The sequence below is a fragment of the Bombina bombina genome, chromosome 3 (genome assembly GCF_027579735.1).
Source record: "Bombina bombina isolate aBomBom1 chromosome 3, aBomBom1.pri, whole genome shotgun sequence".
In the NCBI taxonomy this organism is placed as follows: Eukaryota; Metazoa; Chordata; class Amphibia; order Anura; family Bombinatoridae; genus Bombina; species Bombina bombina.
The window spans coordinates 87,224,687-87,243,214 of NC_069501.1; the positions used below are offsets into that span (position 1 = coordinate 87,224,687).

The window sequence follows — 18,528 nt, forward strand, 5'->3', positions numbered from 1 at the left end:
AACTCATCTGAGACCAGTCATGGTTCCCAGTTCATCACAAAGGGAAAAGAAGAAAAAAAAAATACAGCTTACATAAAGAACAGGATCACACAAAAGCAGTCGTCAGAACAAGTGCAGCATGACATTAAGGTCAGATGAGCATTTAGACCGAACACATCAACCTTTTGTGTAGTTATCAGATAAAGAAACAGCAGCAAATTATGCGCAATGAAAAATTCTACAAACAATACAAGCAATTTACAAACACGTTAAAGGGATATTTAAACTTGAAATCAAACATTCCATAAATGGCTAGAATACAAGTGGAGCGCTAATTTAACGTGTGCCTGTAAATGGGCAAATTTGCCAGTTTACGGAGCATGTTAAATAACCAGCTATTGCGAGTGGCTGGTTAATGCTACCCCGATCTTGCGGTAGCAATTTGGGCTCTGCAAATTAACCAGTGGTCAGACCTTGCGCTTGTGAAAGTGCAGTTTTGCGCTCCACTCGTAATCTGGCCAAAAATGTTTAATTGGAAATAGTAAAAAAAAAAAAAAAAAAAAAACACACTTTAGTATTTAGTTAGCGCTGTAACTCTGGAAATTCTGTATGTGGGCTGTGGAAAACCAGAAGTTGGGAACATCCTGCAGATTTCATAACCCTGATCCTACACCATTGTGCACAGTAATTGCTTGGCTGATGCAGGAGTTGTTTATCTTATATAATATCATTTAATTAGCCACTAGTACCCAAAAAACCCTAGGTTGCTCCATGCAGAGACCATAAAGGCACCAAAATTATAGAATACAAAACCTTATGTTTTGGATAAAATATTTTGCACTAAGATTTTGGTTCTGTGCTGTTTTAAGGGTGTACCCCCTCAATAGTTTTTTTTTTTCCTTTTGTTTTTGCAGTTTGTAAGTAGTGCTGTCACTAATTTGGAAGTTGGATTGTTATATTGCAGAGATTGTGCATAAAGCCCTTGTAAAAAGCACATATATCACTAAGAACAATGAGGTGCTGAAGTCAATTAGTAAACTGATATAAATACACATACACTGTGGGGAAATAGGAGTTTATATATAAATATATATTTTTTTTTTAAATGTCACAAATTTATATATTTTTTTCACAAATTAAAACTGTATTCATATTGCACTCAGGGACCTGGCACTTAAATTCCCCCATCACAATGTTAATAAACCACCCAAAGGCTGTACAGTTGACTCACCCTTGATTTTACTATTTATCAGATGCTTGGGCAAAAAAGCTGACCCAAAAGGTATTTAATGACTTTTACACTGTTGTTTTTATTAGACTTGGCACTGCATTTTATGAGTGCTATATTTATACAACGTACCACTGTTACAAAAGCGGTTAGATCCACTGAAAAAGGTTTATCAGTATAAAGTACATGGGTTTTTATCTGTTTGAAATAAAGTGAGGTCCTTTTCTATGACATGGTGATCAAAAACACATTAAAGGGACACTGTACCCAAAAATTTTCTTTCTTGATTCAGATTGAGCATGCAGTTTTAAGCAACTTTCTAATTTACTCCTATTATCAAATTTTCTTCGTTCTCTTGCTATCATTATTTGAAAAAGAAGGCATCTAAGTTTTTTTTGGTTTCAGTACTCTGGACAGCAATTTTTTATTGGTGGATGAATTTATCCACCAATCAGCAAGGACAACCCAGGTTTTTCACCAAAAATGGGCCGGCATCTAAACTTACATTCTTGCATTTCAAATAAAGATACCAAGAGAATGAAGAAAATTTGATAATAGGAGTAAATTAGAAAGTTGCTTAAAATTTCATGCTCAATCTGAATCACAAAAGATAATTTTTGGTTACAGTGTCCCTTTAACATGGAGACAAATCATGCAAAATCTTTGGGAGCTTTTTGGGGGATTACATTGTAAAGTTAGTGTCGCTCCTTCGCAGTACTGACTTAAAGGGACACTGAACCCAATTTTATTTATTTCATGATTCAGATAGAGAATGAAATTTTAAGCAACTTTCTAATTTACTCCTATCATCAATTTGTCTTCGTTCTATTGCTATCTTTATTTTAAAAGCAGGAATGTAAACCTTAGCAGCCAGGCCATTTTAAGTTCAGCACCATGGATAGCGCATGCTTATTGGAGGCTTACATCTATCCACCAATACGCAAGCATAACCAAGATTCTCAACCAAAAATCGTCCGGCTCCTATGCATCACACTCCTGCTTTTTAAATAAAGATAGCAAGAGAACGAAGAAAAATTGATAATAGGAGTAAATTAAAACGTTGCTTAAAATTGTTTGCTATATCTGAATCATGAAGAAAAAATTTGGGTTCAGTGTCCCTTTAACTTCTTAAAATAATCTCACCAGAGCAGAGAGCTTTAGAACATTGGGGTCGATTTATCAAGCTGCGGCGGACAGGAGCACATATACGTTCGCCTGTCCGGAGCAGCTTGCCTCAGACAGGCTGAATTCCGCTGCCGGAATTCAGCATTGCACAAGAACGCAATTTTGCGCAACGCTGCCCCCTGCCCGCGCACAGCCAATCATGTGCGGGCAGGAGCTGTCAAACTCCCCGGTCAGACAAGACCGAGGAGATTGAATTTCACCACCTAAGAGGTGGCGAAAGAGGTTAGGGAAGCAGCGGTCTGATGACCGCTGCTTCATAAATACGGATTGAAGGTTCTCTTGTGAGAACCTGCACTCATAGGGGGTCGAAGGCTGGCAAAAGCCTTTGATAAAATCGACCCCATTGTGTCCTGTTTGATTACTATTTTGACACTAGACATCGTTAGTGTCTTAAAGTGTCTCTATTCCCTTAAAATGGTCCTCCTTTTGATGTAGTTGGCTTGGACTCTGTCAAGGATATCTTAGAGTAACAGAATATGGTTGCCACCTCAGCCTTGTTTTCCTGGACACTTGTGAGTTACACATGCTGCAGGGTAAGTAGGGTGGAACATGTATTGTGTCTCTGGACATCACATGAATAATGATGAAAAGCACAATACATGGTCCTCCCTGCACACCCTACAACATGTGTAACTCATAAGTGTCCAGGAAAACATGGCTGAGTTGGCAGCCCTAAATGGATTCCCTGGTTTTTGGCCTCTTGTTCTTGTGGCTTTATTGCCCCGATTGTCTAAGCTGTATTGTAAAAATCTGCCCTGAGGCTTGGAATGGATGCCTGACAGTGGGAGGTCTTTCGTGGTCTCGTACATTTCATTTGCATACTGTGGCATATGAGCTTCCTGAACTTTACACTAGAACACCAGAATAATATATTTTATTTGGTAAACAGACATCTGTTAATCTCCAGTATAAGACTGCATGATACAATATTTAATATTCTGTATATATTGTGCTTGCTTGCTGTGTGGGACCCCCCCCCCCCAAAATGTTGACAACTATGTATGTATCTATGTAGTATCTACATTTTCATGATAGCTTTATTTTGTATATATATCTCCTTTAATAATGAATAGCAGCCAAGGATCCTATTTCAAGTGGGTTACTGTATCACTATGTTTAAGACACGTATCCTCTTGCTAATGTACTCAGCACTATGCAATATAGAAGTGCTTTACAAATCCAGTATTACAGTGTGATGTGTTAGGTCTCACATTTTTTTTACTTCCTGTATTTATTCTGAAGCTAATAAGGAAGCTGTATAACACAGCTAAATGCTTACTATGGGAAAACGCATGCCCTATGCATTTTCTGAAAGAGCTTTCCAATTTGCTTACATTTGATCTGCTGCCAATAGAGTCTGTACTGGGGTATTCTTACACTTTATAGGCACATTTTTTATGTTGTCAGTACAAGTTAGATTGGCATTCTTTGGCGCAATGAAGAAAATAGACACATTTATTGAGAAACTTCAGATGAAAATCTTGCTCTGAGCATATTCGGATTAGTGACCTTTAAATATAAGTTTATAAAGAGCAGCGCCAGGTATTATTCCCCAAAGCTCCCTCACAAGTAATTTTCCCTATAATTACCGTTAAATAATACACAATAACAAAAAATCAATATTAGTTTGGGAGCGCTAAAAGCTAAATGAGAAAATTCTGGAAACTGATATATATTTTATCAAAAATATATTTATTAAAATAATATAAAACATGTATATAACATTTAGAATAGATTGTGGGACGTCTCCCTTTGTGGTTTAAGAACAAGTAAAATTTACTGCATCAAAAAGAACACTTTTGTATATTTCTCTAGAAGATTCCACCTAGGTTTTTCTTTTTCACCTTGAATCAATTATCTTTTAATTTCCACCTTAATTCTGATGCTGAGTGGTCGTAAGAAATTTCTCAGATATTATATCATTTCCTACTTTTGTATTGTTACTTTGTATCAGATGGAAACAATTTACATTTCATAGTCCAATAGATTGTTATTTCAGTTATCTTTTTGTAGCAATGTCTTTTGGTGTATAGTGTATAAACAGAGTTGTCTGTACTTAGTAAAAATTTTTGATATTTTTTTTTTTTGATGGGGCTTACCGGTTCTTCTGACACGTCTGTGTCTGATGGTATCTCGGTCTCTCTTACCGGTTTTTTCTTTTGTGTCTCTCCTCCCTGTATACTGTAGGTATCTCCGATATCGAGAATAGAAACCTAGACCACGCTCCTGCGTGTATGGGTTTCCTTCTCTGCCGGTTTGTAGCGAGTTTGGCCTCTATATTCAGGATCTCGTTTTTTCCCCCCGGCTGCTTCTTGATACAGGTGTGCACGTCTCAGCGTGTAGAGGTAATCTTGGACTTGTAGTACAAACGGCCGTTTGTTTTTTGAACTTTCTTTTCCTCTACTTCCTTCGATAGGGGATAGGTAAAGTTGTTAGTCCAATTTTTAGAAGGCAGGTAATAGCAGGTAACGTCTACGCGTTTCGCCAGCAGGCTTTGTCAAGACGGATCTGTCTATCGAAGGAAGTAGAGGAAAAGAAAGTTCAAAAAACAAACGGCCGTTTGTACTACAAGTCCAAGATTACCTCTACACGCTGAGACGTGCACACCTGTATCAAGAAGCAGCCGGGGGGAAAAAACGAGATCCTGAATATAGAGGCCAAACTCGCTACAAACCGGCAGAGAAGGAAACCCATACACGCAGGAGCGTGGTCTAGGTTTCTATTCTCGATATCGGAGATACCTACAGTATACAGGGAGAAGAGACACAAAAGAAAAAACCGGTAAGAGAGACCGAGATACCATCAGACACAGACGTGTCAGAAGAACCGGTAAGCCCCATCAAAAAAAAAATATCAAAAATTTTTACTAAGTACAGACAACTCTGTTTATACACTATACACCAAAAGACATTGCTACAAAAAGATAACAACTGAAATAACAATCTATTGGACTATGAAATGTAAATTGTTTCCATCTGATACAAAGTAACAATACAAAAGTAGGAAATGATATAATATCTGAGAAATTTCTTACGACCACTCAGCATCAGAATTAAGGTGGAAATTAAAAGATAATTGATTCAAGGTGAAAAAGAAAAACCTAGGTGGAATCTTTTAGAGAAATATACAAAAGTGTTCTTTTTGATGCAGTAAATTTTACTTGTTCTTAAACCACAAAGGGAGACGTCCCACAATCTATTCTAAATGTTATATACATGTTTTATATTATTTTAATAAATATATTTTTGATAAAATATATATCAGTTTCCAGAATTTTCTCATTTAGCTTTTAGCGCTCCCAAACTAATATTGATTTTTTGTTATTGCATATTCGGATTAGAACATTGTACACTTGTCGTTTCAGTCACACGTATACACACAGGAGCTGCTTAGCCAGTTTAACGGGACATTAAACCAGGGCCGTCTTTAATACTGACTGGGCCCTGGGCAAATATTTCCTTGCCCCCCCGCCCATGCAATTTCGCTCTCCACCCAAACGCCCCAAAAAACAACAATCAATTTTTTTTTTTTTTTTTTAAATGATTAGCCCAGCAGTGGATCGTCCACTGTTGGGCTAATCATTTTCAAAAATACATGAAATAAATTGCAATATGTGAAACTGGACCTAAGCAGTACTAATAAGAAAATAAATATATAAAATGCTCCACTGTAGAATAATTTAAAATATTTACTAATTAATTAAATGTCGTTTTTTTATTTATTTATATATATTTTTTTAAGTACATAAATATTTCATGCAATGCACGGCATTGCATAGTAAAAAAATCAGTGTCGGACCTAATGTCTACAGGGCCCCGGTGCAAGAATTTATTTTGGGCCTCCCTAAAAGCATCTCACCATTTTTTTGATATTCACTACATATTTATTGTTTAGACAGCCACTGTACAGCAAGATTACCACTTTAATGAATACCAAGGGAATGCCTAACATAACAAACTCCCCTAACCCATATACACATTTATGTACACACTCTATATAATCCAATATTAAAAATCCAATGTATGTGTGCCTCAAGACGGAAGAGAGCAGTGTCTGCAGCTGCACAGATGTTCAAATCCTAACGTGCCTGCCGCTCCAGCTTTCTGCTGCATGCGCCTACAGTCAGCCCTACCCTGAACAATCCCCACCACCAGAGCAGTTACCTGGTAACAGTGGTAACCCCAGCAGGACCTTTTCTTATACATAGGCTTACCATAATTTTTAGAGGTGAAACTGGGACCACCTGGTGCGGTGCCAGTGGGGGTGTGGTCAGGAGCGTGGTCAAGGGGGCGTGGCAATTACCGGTCCTTTTAAAGTAGTAGCTTTTATGTATGTAATGTTTTGTGGATACTCTACCCTTCCTCAGTCAAACAAGTGAATCACACAGTTTAAATAGACCATAACACCTCCCCTAGTGAAAAAGGCACCATTACATTGTCATGGCAAATAAATCATTAATCTAAATCTCAGATTCTAAATAATGCCAAACATCAAGCATAATTATCAATTTCACAATTTAATATCTGCAGTGTAATATGTGTTTTATGTGTCTAATTAAGGAACAGAGCCAAATACTGATAAGGCATAAATACAACATTGAATGAAAGTAAAAAAGAAACACCTACCTGCTAAAGCTGTTTAAGAAGCTACTCTATACCATAATGCAGGAAGATTATAGCCAAAATGCTATCCTGCATGAAGTAAAGCAAGATCCACGCCAAAAATCCTTCCTGTCTGTACTTCCTAGTCATACCCATATGATTCCCCTAAAGGAATATCACTGCTGATGTCACCAGGGGTCGGATGTTACATTCTTATAAAAATAAACCAAGTAGTACTATAAAATTAAAAAAATTCTATACTGCTCACTCAGCCGGTATTACTAAATATAAACTTTGAAGGACACGAACGTTAAGCTAAGCAGGGCTGTATGTAACAAAGTACCAGCATCCAACTATGCTGGAGAGCCACAGTCCTGTCATTTTGAATAATGTGTCTGGGTTTCAGGCGGTCTGAAACTCGGACACATGATTTGAAACCTGGAGGTGGCAACCCTACTGGGACAGAATGAACAACTGGGTGGGACACTGGGACAGCGCCTCCAAACCGGGACAATCCCAGTAAAAGTGGGACTTCTGGTAAGCCTACTTATACAGTATGATTGGTTGGATGCCAAGTTATGGCTTAGCATTCAGGGCACACCTAAAATAGCACATGGCAATAGCTTGGCATGTCCCATGATCCAGCACCGTTTCTCACAAATAAATATAAGCAGAGAACTTTTGACTGTGACAGTATTAGGACTGACATTAGCAGACTGGCATGAACCAATTTTTTTTTAGGACTCTTGGGCCCCACAACAAAGACTGGGCTCTGGGCAGCTGCCCCTTTTGCCCTGTGTTAAAGACGGCCCTGCATTAAACTAGATTAAGAGTTACATAACAAATGTAATGTAATGCAGCAAATGCTAAAATGTGCAGTTTTATACTGTGTTTGCTAAACTTAAGTGCACAATACAGTTTTACAAAAAGACAGTGTCACTCATCTGTGAATGTGCGCCGCTTCTGTCACATGGTGCCAAGATGGCAGCGCCCAGTGTGAAGATGCAGAGATTCACTAACCAGCACTACTAAGGGGTTAAACTAACAGAGCAGATTTTTAGAGATCTGCAGCCACAGAAGCAAAAACACTATCATGGTGAGAATTAACCCTGTTGCTGAAGCTGTGCCAGCAGTTTAATGTCCCTTTAAAATATATACTTTTAACCCCTTAACAACACACGTCGTACAGGGTACGTCATACACAAACTGGTCGTTAAAGACCAACAACGTAGCCTGTACGTCGTTAGGGGTTTAAAGCGGCTGGAAGCAATCCTGATCGCTTCCAGCTGCTATCATGGTATTGCAGTGATGCCTCGATATTGAGGCATCCTGCAATACCATTTTTTTTTACACACCGATGCAGAGAGCCACTCTGTGGCCCTCTCTGCACCGGTAGCGATGGTGCCGATCGTTGGTGGTTGGGAGCCTTAGCAGGGAGGCGGGTGGGCAGCCCATCGCATGTAATAGACACTACTATAAATAATAAGATGCACAGATACGGATATAAAAATCCAGTATAAAATGGTTTAAAAACGAACTTAGAAGCTTTCAGTTTAACTCTGTTGAAAAGGTAGTTGGAAAGCCCACTGCAAGTGGGAAATAACACACTCCACCCCCCTACCCCTTCTTTTGCATATGAAAAGACCCTTTACACAAACAGGAGCAAGCTGGAGAAGGTAGCTGACGGTATTCAAATAAAACTTTGGGGCTTGGTTAGGAGTCTGAAAATCAGAGCAATGTTATTTAAAAATAAGCAAAACTATACGTTTTTTAAAAAAACAAACTTTATGGGCTTTTTAAATAGATCATCTACAAAACATTTATGCAAAGAAAAAATTAGTGTATAATGGCCCTTTAAGGCGGCGGGGACAATTGTGGGGTAGGGGGAGGGAAGAGAGCTGTTTGGGAGGGATCAGGGGGTGGCAGGTTGATCTCTACACTAAAGCTAAAATGAACCCTACAAGCTCCCTAATTAACCCCTTCACTGCTGGGCATAATACAAGTGTGGTGCGCAACGGCATTTAGCGGCCTTCTAATTACCAAAAAACAAATGCCAAAGCCATATATGTCTACTATTTCTGAAAAAAGGGGATCCCAGAGAAGCATTTACAACCATTTGTGCCATAATTGCACAAGCTGTTTGTAAATAATTTCAGTGAGAAACCTAAAATTTGTGAAAAAGTGACCGATTTTATTATTTGATCGCATTTGGCGGTGCAATGGTGGCATGAAATATACCAAAATGGGCCTAGATCAATACTTTGTGTTGTCTACTAAAAAAAAAAAAAAAAATATATATATATATATATATATATATATATATATTCATGTCAAGGGATATTCAGGGATTCCTGACAGATATCAGTGTTACAATGTAACTATCGCTAATTTTAGGGGAAAAAATGGTTTGGAAATAGCAAAGTGCTACTTGTATTTATGGCCCTATAACTTGCAAAAAAAGCAAAGAACATGTAAACATTGGGTATTTCTAAACTCAGGACAAAATTTAGAAACTATTCAGCATGGATATTTTTTGGTGGTTGCAGATGTGTAACAGATTTTGGGGGTCATAATTAGAAAAATTGTGTATTTTTCAATTTTTTCATCATATTTTATAAACAATGTATAGTAAATTATTAGATATGATGAAAATACTGGTATTGTTAGAAGGTCCATTTAATGCCGCAAAAAAAATGGTATATAATATGTGTTGGTACAGTAAATGAAGAAGAGGAAAATTACAGCTAAACACAAACACCGCAGAAATATAAAAATAGCCTTGGTCCCAAACAGTCAGAAAATGGAAAAATTCTGTGATCACTAAGGGGTTAACATGAAGACAAATTGGTCATGTTCAGGGGTAAAACAAGATATACATTTAAAAAAAAAAAAAAAGATCTGAGTACTTACTGCTGGAAAGAAACCTGAAGCTCACCATGATTTCAGATTAAATTCAGTTACTGATAGTCCAGAATATTGCTGTTCCTTGCCTCCGATCACTGCCACCTTCCCTTTCTAAGGTTTTGTGCAAATGTGAAAAGCCAGATGGAGGAATCAGGGTGCTGTCTGTCTAAAGTGGGAAGTAGTGACAGTGAGTGAACCACAAGCAGGTGTGGAGTTGTCATTGACAGTGAATGGGGGGAGTAGCAAGTAGGGAGAAGTGACAGTGAATGGGGGCATAGCAAGTAGGGAAAAGTGACAGTCAATGGGGGAGTAGCAAGTAGGGAGTAGTGACAGTGAATGGAGGAGTAGCAGTGAATGGGACAGTAGCAAGTAGGGAGTAGTGACAGTGAATGGAGGAGTAGCAGTGAATGGGACAGTAGCAAGTAGGGAGAAGTGACAGTGAATGGAGGAGTAGCAGTGAATTGGACAGTAGCAAGTAGGGAGTAGTGACAGTGAATGGGAGAGTAACAAGTAGGGAGCAGTGGCAGTGAATGGAAGAGTAACAAGTAGGGAGTAGTGACTATGAAAGTAACAAGTAGGGAGTAGTGACAGTAAATGGGAGAGTAACAAGTAGGGAGAAGTGGCAGTGAATGGGTGAGTAGGAATGAATGGGAGAGTAGCAAGTAGGGAGTAGTGACGGTGAATGGAAGAGCAGCAAGTAGGGAGAAGTGGCAGAGAATGGAGGAGTAGCAAGTAGGGAGTAGTGACAGTGAATGGGAGAGTAAGAAGTAGGGAGTAATAACAGTGAAAATAAAAGCAGCAAGTAGGGAGTAGTGACAGTGAATGGAGGAGTAGCAGTGAATGGGACAGTAGCAAGTAGGGAGAAGTGACAGTGAATGGAGGAGTAGCAGTGAATTGGACAGTAGCAAGTAGGGAGTAGTGACAGTGAATGGGAGAGTAACAAGTAGGGAGCAGTGGCAGTGAATATGAAAGTAACAAGTAGGGAGTAGTGACAGTAAATGGGAGAGTAACAAGTAGGGAGAAGTGGCAGTGAATGGGTGAGTAGGAATGAATGGGAGAGTAGCAAGTAGGGAGAAGTGGCAGAGAATGGAGGAGTAGCAAGTAGGGAGTAGTGACAGTGAATGGGAGAGTAACAAGTAGGGAGCAGTGACAGTGAATGGGAGAGTAACAAGTAGGGAGTAGTGACAGTGAATGGGGGAGTAACAAGTAGGGAGTAATAACAGTGAAAGTAAAAGCAGCAAGTAGGTAGTAATGACAGTGAATGGGGGAGTAGCAAGTAGGGAGAAGTGACAGTGAATGGGGGAGTAACAAGTAGGGAATAATAACAGTGAAAGTAAAAGCAGCAAATAGGTAGTAATGACAGTGAATGGGGGAGTAACAGGTAGGGAGTAGTGATAGTGAATGGGGGAGTAGCAAGTAGGGAGAAGTGACAGTGAATGGGGGAGTAGCAAGTAGGGAGAAGTGACAATGAATGGGGGAGTAGCAAGTAGGGAGTAGTGACAGTGAATGGGAGAGTAACAAGTAGGGAGTAGTGACAGTGAATGGGAGAGTAACAAGTAGGGAGTAGTGACAGTGAATGGGAGAGTAACAAGTAGGGAGTAGTAACAGTGAATGGGAGAGTAACAAGTAGGGAGAAGTGGCAGTGAATGGAGGAGTAGCAAGTAGGGAGAAGTGGCAGTGAATGGAGGAGTAGCAAGTAGGGAGAAGTGGCAGTGAATGGAGGAGTAGCAAGTAGGGAGAAGTGGCAGTGAATGGAGGAGTAGCAAGTAGGGAGTAGTAACAGTGAATGTAAAAGCAGCAAGTAGGTAGTAATGACAGTGAATGGGAGAGTAACAAGTAGGGAGTAGTGACAGTGAATGGAGGAGTAGCAAGTAGGGAGTGCAAATGTGAACAGCCAGATGGAGGAATCAGGGTGCTGTCTGTCTAAAGTGGGAAGTAGTGACAGTGAGTGAACCACAAGCAGGTGTGGAGTTGTCATTGACAGTGAATGGGGGGAGTAGCAAGTAGGGAGAAGTGACAGTGAATGGGGGCATAGCAAGTAGGGAAAAGTGACAGTCAATGGGGGAGTAGCAAGTAGGGAGTAGTGACAGTGAATGGAGGAGTAGCAGTGAATGGGACAGTAGCAAGTAGGGAGAAGTGACAGTGAATGGAGGAGTAGCAGTGAATTGGACAGTAGCAAGTAGGGAGTAGTGACAGTGAATGGGAGAGTAACAAGTAGGGAGCAGTGGCAGTGAATGGGAGAGTAACAAGTAGGGAGTAGTGACTATGAAAGTAACAAGTAGGGAGTAGTGACAGTGAATGGGAGAGTAGCAAGTAGGGAGTAGTGACAGTGAATTTGAGAGTAACAAGTAGGGAGTAAAAGCAGCAAGTAGGTAGTAATGACAGTGAATGGGGGGAGTAGCAAGTAGGGAGAAGTGACAATGAATGGGGGAGTAACAAGTAGGGAATAATAACAGTGAAAGTAAAAGCAGCAAGTAGGTAGTAATGACAGTGAATGGGGGAGTAACAGGTAGGGAGTAGTGATAGTGAATGGGGGAGTAGCAAGTAGGGAGAAGGGACAGTTAATGGGGGAGTAGCAAGTAGGGAGTAGTGACAGTGAATGGGGGAGTAGCAAGTAGGGAGTAGTGACAGTGAATGGGAGAGTAACAAGTAGGGAGTAGTAACAGTGAATGGGAGAGTAACAAGTAGGGAGTAGTAACAGTGAATGGGGGAGTAGCAAGTAGGGAGAAGTGGCAGTGATATGAGGAGTAGCAAGTAGGGAGAAGTGGCAGTGAATGGAGGAGTAGCAAGTAGGGAGAAGTGGCAGTGAATGGAGGAGTAGCAAGTAGGGAGAAGTGACAGTGAATGGGGGAGTAACAAGTAGGGAATAATAACAGTGAAAGTAAAAGCAGCAAGTAGGTAGTAATGACAGTGAATGGGGGAGTAACAGGTAGGGAGTAGTGACAGTGAATGGGAGAGTAACAAGTAGGGAGTAGTAACAGTGAATGGGGGAGTAGCAAGTAGGGAGAAGTGGCAGTGAATTGAGGAGTAGCAAGTAGGGAGAAGTGGCAGTGAATGGAGGAGTAGCAAGTAGGGAGAAGTGGCAGTGAATGGAGGAGTAGCAAGTAGTGAGTAGTAACAGTGAATGTAAAAGCAGCAAGTAGGTAGTAATGACAGTGAATGGGAGAGTAACAAGTAGGGAGTAGTGACAGTGAATGGAGGAGTAGCAATAGGGAGAAGTGGCAGTGAATGGAGGAGTAGCAAGTAGGGAGTAGTAACAGTGAATATAAAAGCAGCGAGTAGGTAGTAATGACAGTGAATGGGAGAGTAACAAGTAGGGAGTAGTGACAGTGAATGGGGAAGTAGCAAGTAGGAAGAAGTGGCAGTGAATGGAGGAGTAGCAAGTAGGGAGAAGTGGCAGTGAATGGAGGAGTAGCAAGTAGGGAGTAGTAACAGTGAATGTAAAAGCAGCAAGTAGGTAGTAATGACAGTGAATGGGAGAGTAACAAGTAGGGAGTAGTGACAGTGAATGGGGAAGTAGCAAGTAGTGACAGTGAGCCTTTTATTACTGCACTTGCAGAGCTATCTATTTATCCTCAACATAATTATACAAAGCATTATGTATATTATTATTACTTACAACTGAATTACCTTTGGGGGCCCAACAAAATGTTTACACCAGGGCCATATGTTGAGTAGGTCCACTACAGAGTAGTGGCAATAAGAGACACCAATATGTAATACAGGGGAAAGAGCAGTATAAGAGAATAGACACAGTAGGAAAGAGCAGCAGGCAGGGGTTAGGTGGCAACAGAAGGACAGGCAGGAGACTGAGAAACAAGTGCAGAAATGAAAGAGCTGAGGGACACAGGAGAAGAGAAGGAGCAGTTAGTGACCAGCTGGTTGAGTTACCCTGAGCTGAACAGAGCAGATATGGATATCAGAGCAAATCACTTCTAGAACAGCAGACACTGAGACAGTGGGAGCGTAATCGGTTAGTAGCAGCACTCACCCTGAGTGAAAAGCTGTACGCGCTGCGTGGGCAGACACGAGTGGAGAGCAGCAGGCAGAATGTGACCTCTGTCTCCGGTAGCCACAGTCAGGAAACAGTGACCGAAGTGCGCATGTCCAACTGCCTAGCCAGCTCTGCCTCAGCACACCCAGCAGTGACAGGTTCAGCAGGTTGTGGGACCGGTACTCATTATAATTACAATAGGAGGTGAAGTGGCAACAGGTGGCTGTTTGCTGGGCTGACTCAAGCAATTTCCTCATTCCCGTGTGTTTGAGGGCGGTGCCACTTCTCACTGGGTCACGTCTGTTATTTCCCGTGTGTGGGATCGTTTATCTCGCCACCTACTTCTAAGAAATGTTTGTGTTTTACTACACGGCGGCCCTGCAACTTTAATGTAGCTCCCAACCTCTGTTGTCACAAAAAAAAAATCACTGTAGTCAGCTCTCCGGATAGCCCCTCCCCTGTCCGCAATTTAGAGACTAATCTGCAAGTCAACAAACATGAAGTCTGTCAGAGCTGTCACACGATGCATAGTTGCCAACAGTCCCTGATTTCCAGGGACAGTCCCTGGAGTTTGTTGTATGTCCCTGGATTTTTTTTGTCCCTGGAAATGTCCCTGAAAATCTCTTTTGCACAACATTTGTTGTTTGCATATATATATATATATAGTCTAAAGTTAAGATTGATAAATAAAGTGAAAATGATATTTTCGGAAGAAAACTAGGATTAGCCATTCGCTTGACATCACAAAAAAATGTTGCCCCAAAAATGTCTCTAGAATTTTGATAAATACTGGCGACATTTTTGACTTCACACATTGCAAACTATTGCGGAAATAATCGCGACTTTTTAGGCGCATTTTTCGGGGCTTGATACATTTTTCCCTCTATAGTATTTTAGGTCACTTCTCCAGATTACCAGGCTTGTGATGCCCGAGTCCCGTCCCCCACACTCACTGCAGTATAAACCCAACAATACTCAGCCTCCTCAGTTCTGCAGATTTAATATTGAGTTGATCACAATCCTTTAGAAAAGCCTTTCAATTTAAAGGGACACTGAACCCAATTTTTTTCTTTTGTGATTCAGATAGAGCATGCAATTTTAAGCAACTTTCTAATTTACTCCTATTATCAATTTATCTTCATTCTCTTGCTATCTTTATTTGAAATAAAAGCCATCTAAGCTTTTTTGGGTTAAGAACTCTGGACAGCACTTTTTGATTGGTGGATTAATTTTTTCCACCAATCAGCAAGGACAACCCAGGTTGTTCACCAAAAATGGGCCGGCATCTAAACTTAGATTCTTGCATTTCAAATAAAGATACCAAGAGAATAAAGAAAATTTGATAATAGTTGTAAATTAGAAAGTTGCTTAAAATGTCATTCTCTATCTGAATCACAAAAGAAAAAAAATTGGGTTCAGTGTCCCTTTAACTACAAAAATGATTTGAGTCATTTAAAATCAACTTTAGTTTTTTAGTTATGCTCCATAACTATTTAGGCAAAGGTGTGCCTGACTGTATCAAATTTGGTTTCCCTGTTGCTCTGCATATCCCCTAGCAATCATCAGAACTCCGCACGCCTGCCTCCCCCACCCTTGTCCTGCCCCATGCAATTACATTCCTCCTCCATCCTAGACTCTGCCCAAAGTATTTTGCATCATAATGCAAAATCTTGAATGTAAATGGCACCCATAAGCATAACATTACTTGGCATCCATACTTTGGGACCCATACATACCTCCCAACATTTCAAAATTCAAAAGAAATGTAGTGAATGTAGTCCAGCGCTAGATTAGCACGGGTAGAGTATTTAGTTAAATTCTATAATTTGAATATATTGTATTTTGTGATTGGATAAATGTTTAATGTATGTACTGCAATGTTGTTATATATTTATTGTAGGTAATCCTAAGTATTTATCAACATTCAGTTAATAAAAAGATATAAACAGGTATATACAACTGATATATATAAACTTGTTGTCTAATGTGAGCTTCTTATCTATATATAAAAACTAATAAAACATTTGTATAATTAGACAGAAATGTAATAACTTCTTAAAAGCATACATAAAATAAAAAGGGACGTCTCCCTTATAACACCGATTTCATCAGAGAAAACAATTGAATAACTGTAGTATATATTTCCGCTATTTGATAATCAGGTACCTGTTATATAGTGTAACAAATGATAATGTCCAGAAATTGGATTAAAAAAACTCAAAGATCCAAACGATATGACCTCCCCGCTATTGTGGCAGGTGTGTGTTACCGGTCCGTTAGCGAGAGACTGGTATTTAAAAATATGTTATGTGACTTTTCCTACGTCACACTTGTGATCGTAGCTGTTTCAATATAGTTGTAATGTAACCAGTGATCCTTGATATTCTGTCAAGCGCTTATTATGTTGCAATTTTTTTAACTTTAATCTGTATGTGTATCAGAAGGTGTATTCCCTTATTCCGTGTGTAATTAGGGAGTCTTGGGGGAGATTGCAACTTCTGATACACATACAGATTAAAGTTAAAAAAATTGCAACATAATAAGCGCTTGACAGAATATCAAGGATCACTGGTTACATTACAACTATATTGAAACAGCTACGATCACAAGTGTGACGTAGGAAAAGTCACATGACATATTTTTAAATGCCAGTCTCTCACTAACGGACCGGTAACACACACCCGCCACAATAGCGGGGAGGTCATCTCGTTTGGATCTTTGAGTTTTTTTAATCCAATTTCTGGACATTATCATTTGTTATACTATATAACAGGTACCTGATTATCAAATAGCGGAAATATATACTACAGTAATTCAATTGTTTTCTCTGATGAAATCGATGTTATAAGGGAGACGTCCCTTTTTATTTTATGTATGCTTTTAACAAGTTATTACATTTCTGTCTAATTATACAAATGTTTTATTAGTTTTTATATATAGATAAGAAGCTCACATTAGACAACAAGTTTATATATATCAGTTTATATCTTTTTATTAACTGAATGTTGATAAATACTTAGGATTACCTACAATAAATATATAATAACAACATTGCAGTACATACATTAAACATTTATCCAATCACAAAATACAATATATTCAAATTATAGAATTTAACTAAATACTCTACCCGTGCTAATCTAGCGCTGGACTACATTCACTACATATCAACCACTGTTTTCTTAGAGGGGAATACATTAGTCTAGCAGGGTCAATTCTCCAGCGCCTCATCTTTCTCACTACCAGTCTAAAATTCAAAAGAAAGACAGCCCCACCGCGGCAAAAAATTGAAATGTGGCGGGCAGGGACGGGCTTAAATAAATCAAAAGACCAAAATAATATAAATAAAATTCTAAATAAAGTCATATCTTTTAATACTCTTAGGCAGCAAATCAAACACAAGCTCAAACCACTGGTATAGCTATGTGAGCTCTTTATTTAATTAGCCTTTGCAGAGACAGTGCTAAATATTTTTATCTTAAAGGGACACTGAACCCAAATTTTTTCTTTTGTGCTTCAGATAGAGTATGCAATTTTAAGCAACTTTCTAATTTACTCCTATTAGTAAATATTCTTCATTCTCTTGGTATCTTTATTTGAAAAGCAAGAATGTAAGTTTAGATGCCGGCCCATTTTGGTGAACAACCTGGGTTGTTCTTGCTGATTGGTGGATACATTAATCCACCAATAAACAAGTGCTGTCCAAGGTTCTGGACTTTCTTTTTCAAATAAAGTTAGTAAGAGAACGAAGAAAAATTGATAATAGGAGTAAATTAGAAAGTTGCTTAAAATTGCATGCTCTATCTGAATCACGAAAGAAAAAAATTGGGTTCAGTGTCCCTTTAATTGGACATTTAATAATAGATTCTTTAAAACTGCTCTCTGCATTCCCCATTAATATTCTAGATTCTGGCCTTTAAAGTCAGCACAAATGCACAGTAACACACTACATAGCATTCACTTACACATGCAGATACACACACACTACAAAGCATACTAACACATGCAGATACACACACACTTCATATCATACACTTATACAGGCAGACACACACACACTACACAGCATACACTTATACATGCAGATACACACACTACATAGCATACACTTTTACATGCAGATACACACACACTACATAGCATACACTTTTACATGCAGATACACACACACTACGTAGCATACACTTGTACATGTAGATACACACACACACACACTACATAGCATACACTTACACATGCAGATACACACACACTACATAGCATACACTTATACATGCAGATACACACTACATAGCATACACTTATACAGGCAGATACACACAATACACAGCATACACTTATGCATGCAGATATACACACACACACACTACATAGCATACCCTTATACATGCAGATACACACTTATACACACAGATACACACACACTACATAGCTTACATTTATACATGCACACGCGCACACACACACACTACATAGCATACACTTATAGATGCAGATACACACACACACTACATAGCTTACACTTATACATGCAGATACACACACACACACTACATAGCATACACTTATACATGTAGATACACACACTTATAGATACAGATAGATACACACACTACATCATATATGAGTTGAGTATC

At 39.2% G+C, this 18,528-nt stretch overlaps 1 protein-coding gene across 3 annotated transcripts in view; it reads right to left on the reverse strand.

Annotated features, from left to right (window-relative positions):
• FAM3B (FAM3 metabolism regulating signaling molecule B) overlaps positions 1-14,118 on the reverse strand; it is a 146,443-nt gene extending 132,325 nt beyond the window's left edge. The window contains exons 1-2 of one of the 3 annotated variants that reach the window (XM_053705912.1): positions 13,889-14,118; positions 9,929-10,063 (exon numbers count right to left, since the gene is read on the reverse strand). Coding sequence is in view for 2 of the 3 variants with exons in the window: in XM_053705910.1 (XP_053561885.1) it covers positions 9,904-9,931 (28 nt within the window). In the remaining variant the exon portion in view is untranslated. Of the gene's footprint in view, positions 1-9,903; positions 10,064-13,888 lie in introns of all 3 variants that reach the window. The other 2 variants (XM_053705910.1, XM_053705909.1) reach the window with 2 other exon arrangements.
• Positions 14,119-18,528: the final 4,410 nt, after the last annotated feature.